Here is an 18,780-nt window from a genome sequence, read left to right on the forward strand (position 1 = left end):
TTGTTCTTCTGGAAATCACTCAGTTGACGAGCAGCTCCCAATCCCACAACATTTGGATTCCCTCCAAGTACTCCAGCTAGCATACCCAGAGCCTCAGCAATCGCAACATCGTCTCTACCTCTTCCAGCCATCTCTATTCTGAGAACCCAACAAGCTAAAACAATAAGTATTGATAGGGTTACACAACACCTATCACATACAGGGAAACAGAATAATTACGACTCGACTCGACCGACTATGCTCTGATACCACTAATGTAACACCCTTCTTAAATACCCCAATAATAATTAAAACAACAAATATAAATCAGAGTAGATATGCAATTTCAGGGTGTCACACTTGACACTTCACACCATTCACCAAAATAGTTTGTCATGCTCATTTAATAATCAAAATAAAATATTGCACAATTCGCAGCGGATATGCAAACCATGTAACACATTACATGTAAAATTATTCAACAACCAAATGAAAACAAGGTAAAATATCTCGTCCCGATGTTACATATACCAGAGCATGACCCACTAAGGAACTACACTAGACTTCAAGCACTAGCTTCTACTCAATCACTGCTCGTTACCTGAAACATAGTTGTAAGGGTGAGTTCCTCAATCGATATAATAAGCATTATAAAATATCATGTAATGCTAAGTAATTTAACACATTTTATCACCCAAATCAGATCACACATTCAGCAACGGCAACATCAACTTAAAATCATAATCATACTCAACCCAACACAAAACACACGTATAATATTGGAATACATCCATTCATATTATACGCCATACATACATTATGCAATGAGACTCCATGCATGCGGTACCGACTATTCGTGAACACATAGTTCAACCTCACCGATCAAACCCAGATACGGCTACCAAGCTCACTAGTCCCACTCATTTGAGACCTAGTGACTCACTCACTAATTCCTCACCATGGGAATTAGCTACCACCATAAAGGCCATGCTATGCACGCTAAATCACCTAGCATGCAAACATCAACAACAATCCACAACAACTCACTCACTAATTCCTCACCGTGGGAATTAGCTACCACCATAAAGGCCATGCTATACACGCTAAATCACCTAGCATGCAAACATCAACAACAATCCAAGATAGACATATGCTCACACTCTAAGCCATAAATAGTCCATTCACAATTGCATACATAACGGATACATTCACAGCATTATGTATACCATCATACATCATCAGCATATTTATCACAGAATCATATTCATATCATGCCAAATAATAAATCACAGTATTAGCACACTCTACTAATACCTATACTGCTCAAAACAACGGGAAATGATCCCTACTATATCATACATCAATATAGGCCAAACGTCAAATATGTACACAATATTTGAATATCAATTTTCCACTTTCCAAACAGTGTTAACCGGTTAACGCCCTGGGTTAACCGGTTAACGCAACACAGAACACGCTTTCTGGCAATTTTTAACAGTGTTAACCGGTTAACACCCTGGGTTAACCGGTTAACGCAGAACAGAAATTAATTTTTCTAAATCATAACAGTGTTAACCGGTTAACACCCTGGGTTAACCGGTTAACGCAGAACAGAAAGCTGTTCCTGCGCTAACACGAAAACAGAATGCAGATTTCCCGCATTTCTCGCCGTCGGAGGACTTCCGGACCTCCGATTTCAATTCCGTAAAAAGCTACACGTCCAGAAATTTACAACTCACCCACATATAGATTCAATTACAGTTTTAACATAACTTATTCATCACCATTTACAGCATTCCTCATCCCAATTAGGGTCAATTCAATGGCTTATTACTACCCATTACATGTTAACCCATAATACCCATTAAACGACGATAAACCCCCCTTACCTGAGTTAATCCGGCAATTGATTCTTTGACCTTCAACAATCGTGAATTCTCCTCTTGAGCCCTAGCCTCTTCTTCTCCCTTTCTCAGTTTCTTCTCTTTCTCTCAATGTTACGTGTTCTCTGCTTTCACGTGAAAACCCTTTTTACCAAATGGGACCTTTTTACTGATTTTAACTTTTATTATTCCAATAATAATAATCCAATAATATTCCAATTATTTAATTAAATTAATAAATATACTATTAACTTAATTTAAATAATTATCATATTTTATTGGGGTGTTACACACGACACGCAGGTCGTATTTTAAAAAACCCAAAACAAAACAAAGGAAAACTAAGGCCATAACCGATCACCACAAGGCAATAATAAACACTTTATTATTATTAATTCCTTTAATTAATTAAAATCAAATTAAATTTCGACGACCGATCACACTACGCAGAGTTAGTCGGGGTTCCGCTGCCCGGGCAGCGCCCCTGCTCGAAAATTTTAATGAACAATTCATTTAAAATTGACGTCGTTTTTCGTATCAACACTTGATACTTCAAAGCACTTTTTCTAGCCGAACGGGTGAATTTTTCCTTGCGTTAACCGGTTAACCATATGCGTTAACCGGTTAACACTGTTTGAAAATTTTAAAAAAATTCTTTTCTGCCTTGCGTTAACCGGTTAACCAAATGCGTTAACCGGTTAACACTGTTTGAAAAACTCAGAAAATTGAATTTCGTCTTGCGTTAACCGGTTAACCAAAAGCGTTAACCGGTTAATATTGTTTGAAAGTTAAAAAAATTTATTTCGCATTCCGTTAACCGGTTAACCATACGCGTTAACCGATTAACACTGTTCCAAAAAGTGTTTAGGAAGCACAACTCTTGTGCGTTCAAACCCCAATCGCATAACTCTCTGACAACACAACCCTTGTGCCGTCACTAACCCTGATGCACCAATTTCAGACCGTCAAACACATCTCGATTGTTAATTCAGTATGATTGATCAACATGTCATTGCTTCACCATACTAATGTCGGATCAAGAAGCAAACGACCATTGATCGCTCAAAGGAAAACAATCATCGAGGGTTTGAATGAATGAAACGAGAACACTATATCATATATAATGTATTTTGCATCAGGATTACATATATCACATATATGTAACTTGATCGATCTCAATTTAACCTTTGATTCATTCTGTCTTTAATCATATTATTACAGAACAAAAACAGTTATCAGATTCATGGTTTCGTAAGTGGCTCTGATACCACTGTAGGAGAATTGCCATCCAAGGTGCAGCGGAATTTAAAAATTCTCCATTTAGTGATCCTTACGAATGGACATGATCAATGATAGAATCGTTACCTCTTGTGGCGATTCAAACCTTTGGTGCAGATCTCTGATAATGATCAAAACCTTTGATACAGATCCACGGGGCGATCACGAACGTTGAACGATGACAACGTCTCTACTCAGTCCACACGAACGGATTCCTTCAATCGCAGTGCTAGCTGTTATGAATGAAGGCTTTGAGTGAGAGAAAGAGGGAAACAAAATTCCAAGTCTCTACTTGAATTTCTGTCTGAGTGGATTGGAGTGACAATGCTTCCACCCAAGGGGTTCTATTTATAGAACCACTTTGTGAGCTTCAAGCTAAAAAGCCCACTTAAGTGTATTTTGGCCCATATCTTATAATATGCCCAAAATCACTTAAGTATTTGGTACCTTACCATATTTCGTCTCCCACTTAAGTGCACCGTACCTTACGGTGTTCCTTAGTTACTATATCTCTCATCAATTCGTCCTTTGTGTGTGACCCTATAGGTTTTCGCGACGTTGGCAATTATATTAAATCACGCATTTAACATAATAAATAGTGAGCGGTATCTAGCAACACATCACTGCTACCCAAGTCACGAAAATGTCATGTGATCTGACAAAACCTCCTGTGATAATAATTATGTGTATAATTACCCCTTTGCCCTTATGTCTATATTGAACACAAGGTATAGGCCGTGTCACCCTTGTCCAGTTCAATATTGGGCCCATAGACATTTATCCTGTTACGCAGGATTGGCAAATTCCATCTAGGACACTCATGTCCCTCAGCATGCTTCGTGGAGTACTCATCAACTGTCAATATGGTCATCCAGTTACGGATAACGTTGGATCAGTAATAAAACACTCAACTCTACATCTAGGATCCATAGTGGTTTCAGGTCGAAGAGTGGTATACACTATTATCACCATGAGAATAACTTATGACACTTTGCATAACTTTCTATATAGTATTCTCATAGCGGGTCAATCCGGTATAAATATTACTCCTAATATTCATACCTATGTTTAAGACTTGATAACTCTTTATCCATGATCCATGAGATGTGATCATCAGTCTACAAACATAATAGTCTTAATGCTTTAATGTTATCCCACTTTACATTAAAGCTCGACTACAGATACTTTAAGAATAGTGCCCTTATGTTTAATGTGTTCTCATGATTAAGTCACACTTAATACATTAAACGGACTATCTATTCTAGGGACTTTATTAATCAACCATAATAAAGAAAATGCCTTTTATTATTAATAAATAATTCGATACAAGTATCAAAAGTATTGACCTCTAGAGTTTACACCAACAACTCGTCTTTTTTGAGACGGACTCCTAAGAAACATCATTTCTTTTAGGAGTTTTCTCCGTCACCTTGTTGCCTACTGTATTTTGAATTGTAGATTTGTTTTTGTCAAATAATTTAATAGTTAAAATTTAATTTTTAAAAATGAACAAGTAAAATATCGTTGATAGCCAAATTGTATAATTGTTCGAGGTGTATGTGATATTTTAGAGGTGGTTTAGTCATGCCATTACAAATCAAATTTTAATACAAAAGTATATACCAAAAAAAGTTGTGTTATACGTAATTCGGTTAAATTTGTTTTAATTGCTAATACTATAATTCTGATTTTGTTTTAACTTTAAACAACCAAATTACTCAAAAAGTAAATTTACCAAGAAAATAAAAACAAACAACAACAAAAAATAAAAACACCAAAGAAATATATTTACCGTTGGATTGATCCATCAAGCATCTAATTTCAGAAATTGAACGGTTCTCCTTTCATTTTCTCTCTCTGTTTTGCTGTGCACAGAGAAGAGAGAGAAAAAGAGAGCCAACGAAGAAAAGAACCTGTTCTTCACCAGAACAGTTAGGTTTCTCGAATTCCTCCCATTTATCGATCCATCTCCACCCCGTCTTCCTTCTCCTCATCTCTTTCCATTCCTCTTTCGTTTTCTTGTTACAATTTTCTCAGAAAAAATTAATTTTTTGGGGGAAGAAATTGGAAAATTGAGAGGATTTGGGGAAGGAAATTGAAAAGGAGGAATACCCAGATAATAAATTCGGTAAAATTTTCGATTTTGATAAGTGGGTGTTTTTCTCTTTGAGAGGTGGGAAGAAGGGTTTGTGAGTTGATGGAGTTGAATAACATTGAGTGTGTGACATCCTCAGATGGCATGGATGAAGATGAGATCCATCCACATCATGAGTTTTCTTCCACAAAGCATAGAAATGGTGCTGCAAATATCAATAATATTTTGGGTCCTAATGCCATTGCTCCTATAACCAGCGTTCATGAATTGCTTGAATGTCCTGTTTGTACTAATTCTATGTACCCTCCAATTCATCAGGTCAGTTTTTCTTTTAATTAATTAATTTCCATGATCAATTTTTCCTTGGATTTGGTTTTGACCGATTTTTAGGGTTTTCATGTTTTTCATGATTTTAGGGTTCATTTGAATTGAATGATTTTAGGGTTCATTTGAATTTGAATTGAAGTGAAATTATGACAACACTTGTTAATCATGAATATGCATTTTATAGTTTGATAGTTATTTTCCTACAAATGACAGCTGAAATTTAAGCATTAGATCTTTAGCCTGTTGTAAGCTGAAACTTACTCATGTCGAATAAACTTTAGCTAGTCTTTGATTTGTTGGCACGTGTAAATCTCTTCGTTTGATTTGCGAGAAAGTTGATCCTGTCATGATTTAAGTTGCAAAAGTGTATGTATTTGCGAAAAGGGGAGGAGAAAATGTGACAATTAGTTTCTTTGCAGTGTCACAATGGTCACACACTATGTTCCACATGCAAAACACGGGTGCATAACCGGTGTCCGACATGTAGACAAGAGCTTGGCGATATTAGGTGTCTGGCATTGGAGAAGGTGGCGGAATCACTCGAGTTACCTTGCAAGTACTACTCCCTCGGATGTCCTGAAATTTTTCCTTACTACAGCAAGCTTAAGCATGAGACAGTCTGTAATTTTAGACCATATACGTGTCCTTATGCTGGATCAGAGTGTTCCACTGTTGGCGATATTAACTTCCTCGTTGCTCATTTGAGGGATGATCATAAGGTCGACATGCACACGGGATGCACATTCAACCATCGTTATGTGAAGTCAAATCCTCGTGAAGTAGAGAATGCAACCTGGATGCTCACAGTAAGTGTTAACACGTCTTTTTATCTTATTTTTTCCTTTCACTTTTAGATTCCTAGAAGTTGTTTCACTGTCATATATTCATTCACTGATACAAAAATTGATTGTCCGATTACATTTTCCGACTTTCTCTACCAATAAGTGTAACTGATTTAATGGTGAAATGCTTTCAAATGTCCATTGGTTAAGTTATTTTTCTATTCACGAATGACAGATGACGAAAACTTCATATCAATTCAGTTCACCCTCTGGCTGTAATAACATAATCTTATCTCGGTATATATACTCCTCACTTCTTCTGACTCTTCTGTTTGCCGACTTTATTTGTCTTTGTTAGGTATTTCATTGCTTTGGCCAATATTTCTGCCTTCATTTCGAAGCTTTTCAGCTTGGCATGGCTCCTGTTTACATGGCATTCCTTCGTTTCATGGGCGATGAGAATGAAGCTCGGAACTACAGTTATAGCCTGGAAGTTGGGGCCAATGGCAGGAAACTAATTTGGGAGGGTACACCACGGAGTGTTCGTGATAGCCACCGAAAAGTCAGGGATAGCCATGACGGCCTCATAATTCAAAGAAATATGGCACTATTTTTCTCGGGCGGGGATAGAAAGGAGCTGAAACTTAGAGTCACAGGAAGAATATGGAAGGAACAGAATCAAGATGCTGCAGTGTGCATACCTAATCTATGTAGCTGACATGTTATTTGAGGAGCATTTTTTACTTGTGTTTGGGGAAACTCTTCTAAGCTTTTTAATTACACCAACTTTGTGCTTGTTGCAATAGTTTAAGGCACTAAAGTGTGACATTGTATTTTTCGTCAATTTTCTTGAACTGTGTAATAAACAAGATTTTCTTAATTCAAAATTTGCTATATCAGAATTTAATGCTACTGGAAACTAGAAGTTGTGTTTGGTCTGAATAGTGTGAAGTTGCTGCCACTTTCCATCAACTCTTTTGCCATAAACTAGAACTTATGTGTATTTTACTCCTCACATAGATTGAATTGTAAGATTTGTTTTTGACATAATGGGAATTTGGTTTGTTCAAATTCTAACAAATGGTTGGAAGAATGTCACCAATATCAATGTCGCTTCACTTGCAATTTAACAAAGTCTTGCAGTAATTTTAATTCACCAATATTACCCCCAATTATAATATAATTTTCCTTCCATTTCTTTATGGCCCTTTTAGCACATGAGAGAACAATCATATATGCACATACTACAAATAAACAAATAAATAAGAAAAAGTAGTTTTGGACTCTAAAAAGCAAAAACAGTAGCATTACGTTTTAGCATGTGGCACAGCAAAGTGCACCTGTTCTTGCAAATTAAAAAGTTTATAGCTGATCTTAACTTGTATCGAAAAAACCAAAGGAAAAAAAAGATTTGATATTGACAAATACAAATGAATAAATTTTTTATGAAGATCAACTAGTCACATTATAGCTTTTCTTACAGTTGATCTGGCATACAAGCTATTCATTTAGGGTCTGGACTTAAATGAAACAAATAGACTTAACTTGAGTATACTTTTGTTGTTTGAGAAAAAATGGAGAGAAAAAGGTAGACAAAAATTGATTTAGCTTTAAATTTCTCTTGTATGTAAGGAATTTTTTTTTTCTCTTTCAGTCATTTGTTTTCCCTCTTTATTAAAAGCCAATGCATTAATTTTTGAAACTTCATATAGTATATTTTATGGGTATTATCTAAAGCATCTTAATTATTGCTTCTCTATCTTAGAAAAAATCACAACTACTCTTTGGATGCACTTCATTCATACACAATTCATTTGTTTTTGAGCTACGCTCCTATTCTATGACTAAATTTAATCTGGAAATGCATCTTTGTGTACCTTACGGAAGTGTATTTCCGAATTCTAAAGAGATGTAGAAACAAATTCATAACCGAAACAAATGCAAAAAATGGAGATAAATTATCATCGATAATTGTTATGACATACATAAAAAAAATTAAACATTACATAGATAATCGTTAACATCGTTGAGTCATCAATTTGAGGGTCAACATGAGAAAACATTTTTACATTGTGGAGTCTTTCTTTATTAGCAACATACTTTGTGAGAGACACACCACATATTCACGCAAAATCTTAAGGTAATAGGTGTGTGAGTTCTCTCACTTATAAAGTGATCAATTTCCATTTTTCTAATCAATGTGAGATTTCTCAGCACTTGTTTCTCAATAATTCCAACTCACACTTGTTTTTCTCAACAAACATTAACTGAACAATACATTTCATCATCATCAAGTATGACGTTTCAACATCTTCAAAACATCTTCAGTGCATCTCGCAATTTTTGCATTCAGCTCGTCGAACATTTTGTTATGTAAGGGTGAAATTTATTTTATATAACCTTTAAATCTTCATTTGTCTTCATCTCAAATTTGTTGAACTTAATACTTCCTTCATTATCAATCGAGGGTGATCAAAACTCGAGTTTGACAACTTTTCGATTGTCTGAGTATTCTAAGAGATTCTCCAATATGAATTTCAGATCTATAAGAGAGGTGTACTCAATGACCTTAAATTCAAGTAAGGAATTCGCGCAATTGAAGTAGACAAATGCGACATGCCAATATAAGCTCATTCTGGTATAATGTGATTTTGTTAAAAGTATGAGATGAGATACCTATATTTATACAAGATTTAAGCCAATGTGGACCTTAGAAATTCAATCTCGTCCCAGTGGAAGATTCAGATATGTACTTACAGATACATCATATTTCGTTGTGTGAAATTTTAAAAATTAGGGTGAACCTGTAAATGCATTTTCGAATAAACCCTTATTCGCATTTTTTATACATTTGGGGTGAATTCATAAATGTTTTTCTGGATTCACCCGACACAACCAATTTCAAAAACATAGTCTGCTTTATAATAGAAAATGAAGAAATATTTTGGAAAATGAATATATTTGACATGATTAATATTAAGACAAGATTACATACAAAACATATCTAACCACATAAATACATTGTGGAATAAAAACTAAAATGAATCGATATATGTGTCACCATCTAAATCTATATGTATGGGTGATTGCGCCTTTGACTTTTATTTTTTTGTTTCTCCTTCAATCTCGCTCAATTTGGTAAATTCTTGTATCCTATCCAAAAAATGACTCGGGCAAGTTTCAGCTTCCCTTGTTGAATCAGTTGTCCACTCCGGCGATGTCAGTGGTATATGACATCCCAGTTTCAAATAAACTTGGACAATGTGTCGCGTTTTTGAAAGCCACCAAATACGCGTAATACGATCATTTGAATTTTGAGGTGTGACTAATGCACGATAGAAAAAAATGTTTTCGAAAAACCGTATCTTGTCAAATCAATACTCACTCTTTCATATGCAATTGCTATAAGAATACCTATTCCAGCGAAGCACATCCATTTTTCCTCTGGTGTCGGTCTGCTAATGTAAGGAACAAGAAATTCATGAATTGCGCCAACATTTTCTTTTTTCCCATATAATTGTGGGTATGATTATTTATGGCTCTTCAACTCTTTGATAAGTTGTTGGCGGACAAATGTATGAACCTCTTCTCCTTTACCTAGCAAAGCATAAACAACTCAAAAACTGCAGTTATCGTCACCCTTAACATTGACGATTTGTTCAATGTATTTGTGCATAAAAATCAACATTTCTTATATGTATTGGATTGTTGGTTAAGATGGTGAAGGAGGTGGTTTGCTAATACGAGATCCTTGTAAAACACTTTTTTTGAGATTTTTAAGTTGGAGAATCCAGAAAAAGTTTGTCAACATGTTCAAAATACGAAGGAGACTGCATCGTTAAATTGTCACTCGATGTTGATTTGACCTTATGAGCACCTTTTATTTTTACCGGTTGAGATGGTGGTTTCAAATATGTGGTTTCTGGATAAGCAATCTTCCTCATTTTCTCTTTGATGTGGAGTTTCATATTGTCATCGACTTTTAAAAATATCTCTCATATCACTTCTCCTTTGGTCAAGATAGAGAATTTGATTTACCGTTCTTCATCACACCATCGCCATCAAACCCGAGTCTTTTCTAGTGAGCACAAACCTCATTCATTCGTATTGGACTATCATGTTTCACCTTATTTGAAATAAGACAAGCACACAGGAGACCATATGTTTTTCTAAGTGTGCACCCACACTTTGAGCTATCATAACCTACATTCTCAGCTCGTTTGACTTCATAAAAAATAAATTCGATCTTGCTCGATATATGTTGTTAACCAATTGTGAATATAGATTGTTGTCTTTGAATTTGTGTTTCAACACAGTGATGTTGTGATCAAATGATGTTAGTATCTCATTATGTTGATTTTGGATCATTTGGCTCACAGAGTCTCAATTTCTACACAAACCACCCTTACTATTTCCCAACCAATTCTTTAGTGTAGCATAGGCAGACTCAACTCAGTTAGTTATTGTATTTTTAAGGTGCCTAACCTAATCGGTCCAAGCACAAAAATAATTTCTCCTTCACCTGTTGCGGAATTGTACTTTCAATATTTCAACAAATCTAGATATTCCTCACACACCTTACTGAAAAGTAAAACAACACCGACATATGATTATCCAGTAGAAGAATTTATTATAACATTCCATGCATTCATCATTCTTTCCATTATCACACTAGCTTTGACCATTTTTCCATTTTCACTCTTTTATTTTGTAAGTCCATACCGCGAGTTAACTCGACTTTTCACATTCTTGTGACATAATACCTATAAAGTAATGCATATGAAGTAGGAAACATCTTGGCAACCAAATTTATCAAAGTGGTATCACGATCAGAGACAATGACAATTGACATGTTTCCTTAGTCCTTCAACAAAGTCCTACGCACTTTTAAATACCAAGTAACATTGTCCTCTTTTTCACTCTGTAAAAATGCGAACTCAACTGAAAAAGTCTTCTCGGTATAGGTAACACCAACAACTTCCAATAGTGGAAGCTTGTGAAGGAGAAATGCCATCCAAGGCGCAGCGGAATTTAAAAAAATTTCTCCATTAGTGATCCTTACGAATGAGCATGATCAGTGATAGAATCGTTACCTCTTGTGGCGATTCAAACCTTTGGTGCAGATCTCTGATAATGATCAAAACCTTTGATACAGATCCACGGGACGATCACGAACGTTGAATGATGACAACGTCTCTACTCAGTCCACACGAACGGATTCCTTCAATCGCAGTGCTAGCTGTTTGTGAATGAAGGCTTTGAGTGAGAGAAAGAGAGATACGAAATTCCAACTCTTCAGTTGTGTTGTATTCACCTTACAAAGCTTCTGCACAAGAGCTCTATTTATAGAACCACTTGTGTGGGCTTTAAGCCAAAAAGCCCACTTAAGTGCATTTTGGCCTATATCTCATAATATGCCAAAATCACTTAAGTATTTGGTACCTTACCATATTTCGTATTCAGCTTAAGTACACCGTACCTTACGATGTTCCTTAATTATTCTATCTCTCATCAATCCGTCCTTTGTGTGTGACCCTATAGATTTTCGCGACGCTGGCAATTATATTAAATCACGCATTTAACATAATAAACAGTGAGCGGTATCTAGCAACACATCACTGCTACCCAAGTCACGAAAATGTCATGTGATCTGACAAAACCTCCTGTGATAATAATTATGTGTATAATTACCCCTTTGCCCTTATGTCTATATTGAACACAAGGTATAGACCATGTCACCCTTGTCCAGTTCAATATTGGGCCCATAGACATTTATCCTGTTAAGCAGGATTGGCAAATTCCATCTAGGACACTCATGTCCCTCAGCATGCTTCGTGGAGTACCCATCAACTGTCTTTATGGTTATCCAGTTACGGACAATGTTGGATCAGCAATAAAGCACTCGACTCTACATCTAGGATCCATAGTGGTTTTAGGTCGAAGAGTGGTATACACTATTATCACCATGAGAATAACTTATGACACTTTGCATAACTTTCTATATAGTATTCTCATAGCGGGTCAATCCAGTATGAATATTACTCTTAATATTCATACCTATGTTTAAGACTTGATAACTCTTTATCCATGATCCATGAGACGTGATCATCAGTCTACAAACATAATAGTCTCCATGCTTTAATGTTATCCCATTTCATAATAAAGCTTGACTACGGACACTTTAAGAATAGTGTCCTTATGTTTAATGTGATCTCATGATTAAGTCATACTTGATACATTAAATGGACTATCTATTCCAGGGACTTTATTAAACAAACATAATAAAGAAAAAATGCCTTTTATTATTAATAAATAATTCGATACAAGTACCAAAAGTATTGGCCTCTAGGGCTTACGCCAACAATCTCCCACTAGCACTAGAGCCAATTAGACATATCCCTAATGCCCATAGATCTAGTATGGCCATCATGCTTCTGCTGCGCAAGAGGCTTGGTCAGTGGGTCAGCAATATTGTCGAGTGTAGGTACTCTACATATTTTCACATCTCCTCTATCTATTATCTCTCGAATGAGGTGATAACGCCTAAGTATGTGTTTGGATCGTTGGTGAGATCTAGGCTCCTTAGCTTGTGCGATAGCACCATTGTTATCACAATAGAGACCAATGGGATCCACAATGCTAGGAACTATGTCAAGTTCACTAACGAACTTTTTGATCCAAACAGCTTCCTTTGCTGCACTTGAGGCAGCAATATACTCGGCCTCGGTTGTAGAATCAGCAACTGTATCTTGCTTTGAACTTTTCCAGCTCACAGCGCCACCGTTTAAGCAAAACACATAACCAGATTGCGATCTAAAGTCATCCTTGTCTGTCTGGAAGCTAGCATCGGTGTAACCAATTACAGCCAATTCTTCCTGACTTCCATATATCAAGAATGAGTCCTTAGTCCTTCTCAAGTACTTAAGGATATTCTTAACAGCTACCCAATGGGCATCACCAGGATCAGATTGGTATTTACTCGTTGCACTTAAAGCATACGAGACATCTGATCGAGTACATAACATGGCATACATGATAGATCCTATTGCAGATGCATATGGAATATTATTCATGCGTTCCCTTTCTTCCTTAGTTGAAGGGGATTGTGTTTTTGATAGACACATGCCATGTTGCATAGGTATGAATCCTTTCTTGGAATCATGCATATTAAAGCGTCTCAGCACTTTGTCTATGTATGTACTCTGACTTAGGCCAAGCAGTTTTTGTGATCTATCTCTATAGATTCTGATTCCTAATATATAGGCTGCTTCACCTAGGTCCTTCATAGAAAAGCATTTCCCCAACCAAGTCTTTACTTGTTGCAGGGTAGGGACATTGTTTCCAATGAGTAATATGTCATCTACATATAATACCAGGAACACGATCATGCTCCCACTAACCTTCTTGTAGACACAAGGCTCATCTTCGTTCTTAATGAATCCATATTGTTTTACCGTTTCATCAAAACGAAGATTCCAGCTTCTGGAAGCTTGCTTCAATCCATAGATTGATCTTTGTAGCTTACATATCTTATGGGCTTCTTCTGGTATGTCAAATCCTTCAGGCTGTGTCATGTACACATCCTCAAGAAGATTCCCATTAAGGAAAGCAGTTTTGACATCCATTTGCCATATTTCATAATCATGATATGCAGCGATAGCAAGTAAAATTCGAATAGATTTAAGCATTGCAACTGGTGAAAAGGTTTCATCATAGTCAACACCATGAATTTGTTTATATCCTTTTGCAACCAGTCTTGCCTTATAGGTATGTACCTTACCATCCATGTCAGTCTTCTTTTTGAAGACCCACTTGCATCCTATAGGATTAACTCCTACAGGAGGCTCTACCAAGTTCCAAACTTGGTTCGTGTACATGGAATCTATTTCGGATTTCATGGCCTCTAGCCACTTCTCAGACTCGGGACCAGTTATGGCCTCTTGGTAGGTCACAGGCTCATCTTGATCCATGAGTAATACATCACCTTGATCTGTTATGAGATATCCATATCTTTCAGGTAGGTGACGTATCCTGCTTGACCTACGCTGGTCTTGTTCTACTTGAGCAGGTTGTTCTTCCACAACTACTTGTGTTTCCTGCTCTAATTCCTCCATAGGTGTATCAATGCTTTGCGATTCTTGAATTTCTTCAAGCTCTACTTTCCTCCCACTGGTTCCTTTGGAAATAAAATCCTTTTCTAGGAAAACTCCAGTTCGAGCGACAAACACTTTGCCCTCAGAAGGATTGTAGAAGTAATATCCTCTTGTTTCTTTAGGATACCCCACAAATAAGCATTGGTCAGATTTGGGCTCAAGCTTAGTTGAAATTTGTCGTTTCACATAAACTTCGCAACCCCAAATCTTCATGTAAGACATATGTGGTCTCTTACCACTCCATATCTCATATGGTGTTTTATCAACCTTTTTGGATGGAACACGGTTAAGTGTGTAAGCTGCTGTCAATAGCGCATGTCCCCAAAAGGAGTTTGGAAGATCGGCGTGACTCATCATGGATCGGACCATGTCCAACAGGGTTCGATTTCTTCTCTCAGATACACCATTCCATTGGGGTGTTCCAGGAGGAGTAAGTTGGGATAGTATCCCACACTCTTTTAGATGGTCATCAAACTCTAGGCTTAAATACTCACCACCTCGATCTGATCGAAGAGTTTTAATATTCTTACCTAGTTGGTTTTGTACTTCATTCTTGAATTCCTTGAACTTTTCAAAGGACTCTGATTTGTGTTTCATTAAATACACATAACCATATCTACTGAAATCATCAGTAAATGTGATGAAGTATTGAAAACCTCCTCTGGCTGGTATGTTCAGTGGTCCGCATACATCAGTATGTATGAGGGCCAAAAGATCATTAGCTCTTTCACCCTTTCCTGTGAATGGGGACTTTGTCATCTTTCCAATTAAACAAGATCTGCATGTCTCATATGATTCATAATCAAAAGAGTCCAAGAGTCCATCTTTATGGAGTTTGGAAATGCGTTTCTCATTTACGTGGCCTAACCGACAATGCCAAAGGTAAGTTGGATTTAACTCATTTGGTTTCATCCTTTTAGTATTAATGTTATAAATAGGCATTTCAAGATCAAGGACATATAGTCCATTGTTCATCTGTGCAGTAGCATAGAATATATCATTCAAATAAATTGAGCAACAATTGTTCTTTATTATAAATGAAAAACCAAACTTGTCCAAACAAGAAACGGAAATAATATTCCTGCTAATTGCAGGTACATAATAACAGTTCTCTAACTGAATTATTAAACCACTAGGTAAAGTCAATCCATAAGTTCCTACGGCTAAAGCAGCAACCTTTGCTCCATTGCCAACTCGTAGGTCGATTTCACCTTTTGCCAATTTTCTACTCCTTTTTAGTCCCTGCACATTTGTACAAATGTGAGAACCACATCCAGTATCTAATACCCATGTCACAGAAGTAGATAAATTAATTTCAATAACAAAAATACCTGAAGTTGAAGTCTCTACTCCATTCTTCTTATCTTCCAGGTATTTTGGGCAGTTTCTCTTCCAGTGTCCGGTTTTACCGCAATGGAAGCAGGTGCCTGCTTTTGCTATGCCTCCACTAGGCTTCAAAGCAGCAACGGTGGGTTTGGGTTTGACAACTTCCTTGCCTTTCCCTTTATCACCCTGCTTGATGGGCCTTTTGTTCTGTCTCTTTCCATTTCCGATCATCAGAATGGACTTCCCTTTTGACTTCAGATTCTGCTCAGCCGTTCTTAACATGGCTAGCAGCTCAGGAAGCGATTTGTCCATATCATTCATATTGAAATTTAGGACAAACTGACTGAATCTATCTGGCAACGATTGCAAGATCAAATCAGTCGCAAGTTCCTTTCCGAGGGGAAAACCCAGTCTGTCAAGGTTTTCCACATACCCAATCATCTTGAGTACATGGGGACCTACAGAGGCTCCCTCAGCTAACTTGCCTTGAAAAAGGGCTTTTGAAACTTCAAACCTCTCATGCCTTGCTTGCTCTTGATAGAGCAGCTTCAGGTGTTCGATCATATCGAATGCTGACATGTTCTCATGTTGCTTTTGCAATTCTGAGTTCATGGTAGCTAGCATGAGATAAGCAGTTTCATTGGCATCATCGACATGCTTCTTATAAGCATCTCTTTCTGCCTTAGGTGCAGAACTAGGAGGTTCCTCTTCAGGAACAGGTGTCTCCAAGACATACAACTTTTTATCATGTTTGAGGACAATCCTCAGGTTTCGGTGCCAATCCAGAAAATTTGTCCCAGACAATTTTTCCTTGTCAAGGATCGATCGCAAAATGTTGTTAGAGGTGTTTGTTGTCATGGTAATCTACATAAGAAATAATGAAAATATAAGTATCATTGGCATATTTAATTAGGCCTTTAATTAAACATGCTCCCACTATTTTACTCAAAACAAATGACCCTCATCATCTGATTCGGAAAATCCCGTTGGAAGATTTTCTAGTGGGTCGAGATCCATATTTCACTTCGTTCTAAGTCCGCGTAGGCGGATTACACAAAACTAGGTTATTTTAGGTAGGAACTCCTTCCAATTGTATCTCATACAACTCTCGAAAATTTCAGTTGGGTGAATAACTCCTTATTCCAATCCATCATATGGATTATTCCCAACTCTTGCTTCTAAACATATATATAATCTTATTATAATTTGTTTAGTTAAGTTTGACCCATTGTTTTAACAGTTGGATATTACAATTATCCCATCGCACCTTACTAATATATAGATCATGCACCTCGCGTAGGCGAAACCTACATTATCCATTACTAGTCTTGATGAGTGTTAAAACTTGGAAAACATAAACTTAATATTTAATTTTGAGGGAATTGCAATTTTCTGATCTCACCGGCTTGTTTATCATATAAACCGTCTCTCACATGCATCAACATACATTCACATGCATCAACATACATACATACATAATGAAACAGTTATGGCCCCTAGCGCAATTGTTCTCCCAAGCCAATGAGAGAACCTAAGCTAACCTACAACGATCTAAGCTTCTCCAAGCAAGATCTTCAAGGTTGTCCTCCTTTGGCATTGACTTCTTTGCTTTCTTCATATCATTACATTACATGAAAGAAACTCGTTTTACATACGAGGGAGTGAGATGAGAAAAGAAGTTACATTTGGGAGATTAAGAGAGAGGCACGACACGCAGGTCGTATTTTAAAAACCCAAAACAAAACAAAGGAAAACTAAGGCCATAACCGATCACCACAAGACAATAATAAACACTTTATTATTATTATAATTAATTCCTTTAATTAATCAAATTAAATTTCGGCGACCGATCATCATATTTTAATGAACAATTCATTTAAAATCGATGTCGCTTTTCGTATCAACACTTGACACTTTAAAAGCACTGAGTTAGCGGAATGGGCGAAAATTTCCTTGCGTTAACCGGTTAACCATATGCGTTAACCGGTTAACACTGTTTTGAAATCTGAAAAAATTATTTTCTGTCTTGCGTTAACCGGTTAACCAAATGCGTTAACCGGTTAACACTGTTTGAAAATGTCTTGGAAAACTGTTTTCCGCCTTGCGTTAACCGGTTAACCATATGCGTTAACCGGTTAACACTGTTAAAAAATCTCAAAAATTTTATTTCGCATTCCGTTAACCGGTTAACCATACGCGTTAACCGGTTAACACTGTTCCAAAAAGTGTTTAGGAAGCACAGCTCTTGTGCGTTCAAACCCCAATCGCATAACTTTCTGACAACACAACCCTTGTGCCGTCACTAACCCTAATGCACCAATTTCAGACCGTCAAACACGTCTCGATTGTTAATTCAGTATGATTGATCAACACGTCATTGCTTCACCATACTAATATCGGATCAAGAAGTAAACGACCATTGATCGCTCAAAGGAAAACAATCATCGAGGTTTTTTTAAATGAACGAAACAAGAACATTATATCATATATAATGTATTTTGCATCAGGGTTACATATATCACATATATGTAACTTGATCGATCTCAATTTAATTTATGACTCATTCTGTTTTAATCATATTATTACATAACAAAAACAGATATCAGATTCATGGTTTCGTAAGTGGCTCTGATACCACTGAAGGAGAAATGCCATCCAAGGCGCAGCGGAATTTAAAAAAATTTCTCCATTAGTGATCCTTACGAATGAGCATGATCAGTGATAGAATCGTTACCTCTTGTGGCGATTCAAACCTTTGGTGCAGATCTCTGATAATGATCAAAACCTTTGATACAGATCCACGGGACGATCACGAACGTTGAACGATGACAACGTCTCTACTCAGTCCACACGAACGGATTCCTTCAATCGCAGTGCTAGCTGTTTGTGAATGAAGGCTTTGAGTGAGAGAAAGAGAGATACGAAATTCCAACTCTTCAGTTGTGTTGTATTCACCT

General features: G+C 36.7%; 1 protein-coding gene across 1 annotated transcript; it reads left to right on the plus strand.

Annotated features, from left to right (window-relative positions):
- Positions 1–4,956: 4,956 nt before the first annotated feature.
- LOC127081973 (E3 ubiquitin-protein ligase SINAT5) lies at positions 4,957–7,256 on the plus strand. The gene is made up of 3 exons (XM_051022199.1): positions 4,957–5,553; positions 5,982–6,368; positions 6,703–7,256. Exons 1-3 carry the CDS (start codon positions 5,338–5,340, stop codon positions 7,060–7,062), a joined length of 963 nt encoding a protein of 320 aa, XP_050878156.1. The 5' UTR covers positions 4,957–5,337; the 3' UTR covers positions 7,063–7,256.
- Positions 7,257–18,780: the final 11,524 nt, after the last annotated feature.

This window comes from Lathyrus oleraceus, chromosome 5 (genome assembly GCF_024323335.1).
Source record: "Lathyrus oleraceus cultivar Zhongwan6 chromosome 5, CAAS_Psat_ZW6_1.0, whole genome shotgun sequence".
NCBI lineage: Eukaryota > Viridiplantae > Streptophyta > Magnoliopsida > Fabales > Fabaceae > Lathyrus > Lathyrus oleraceus.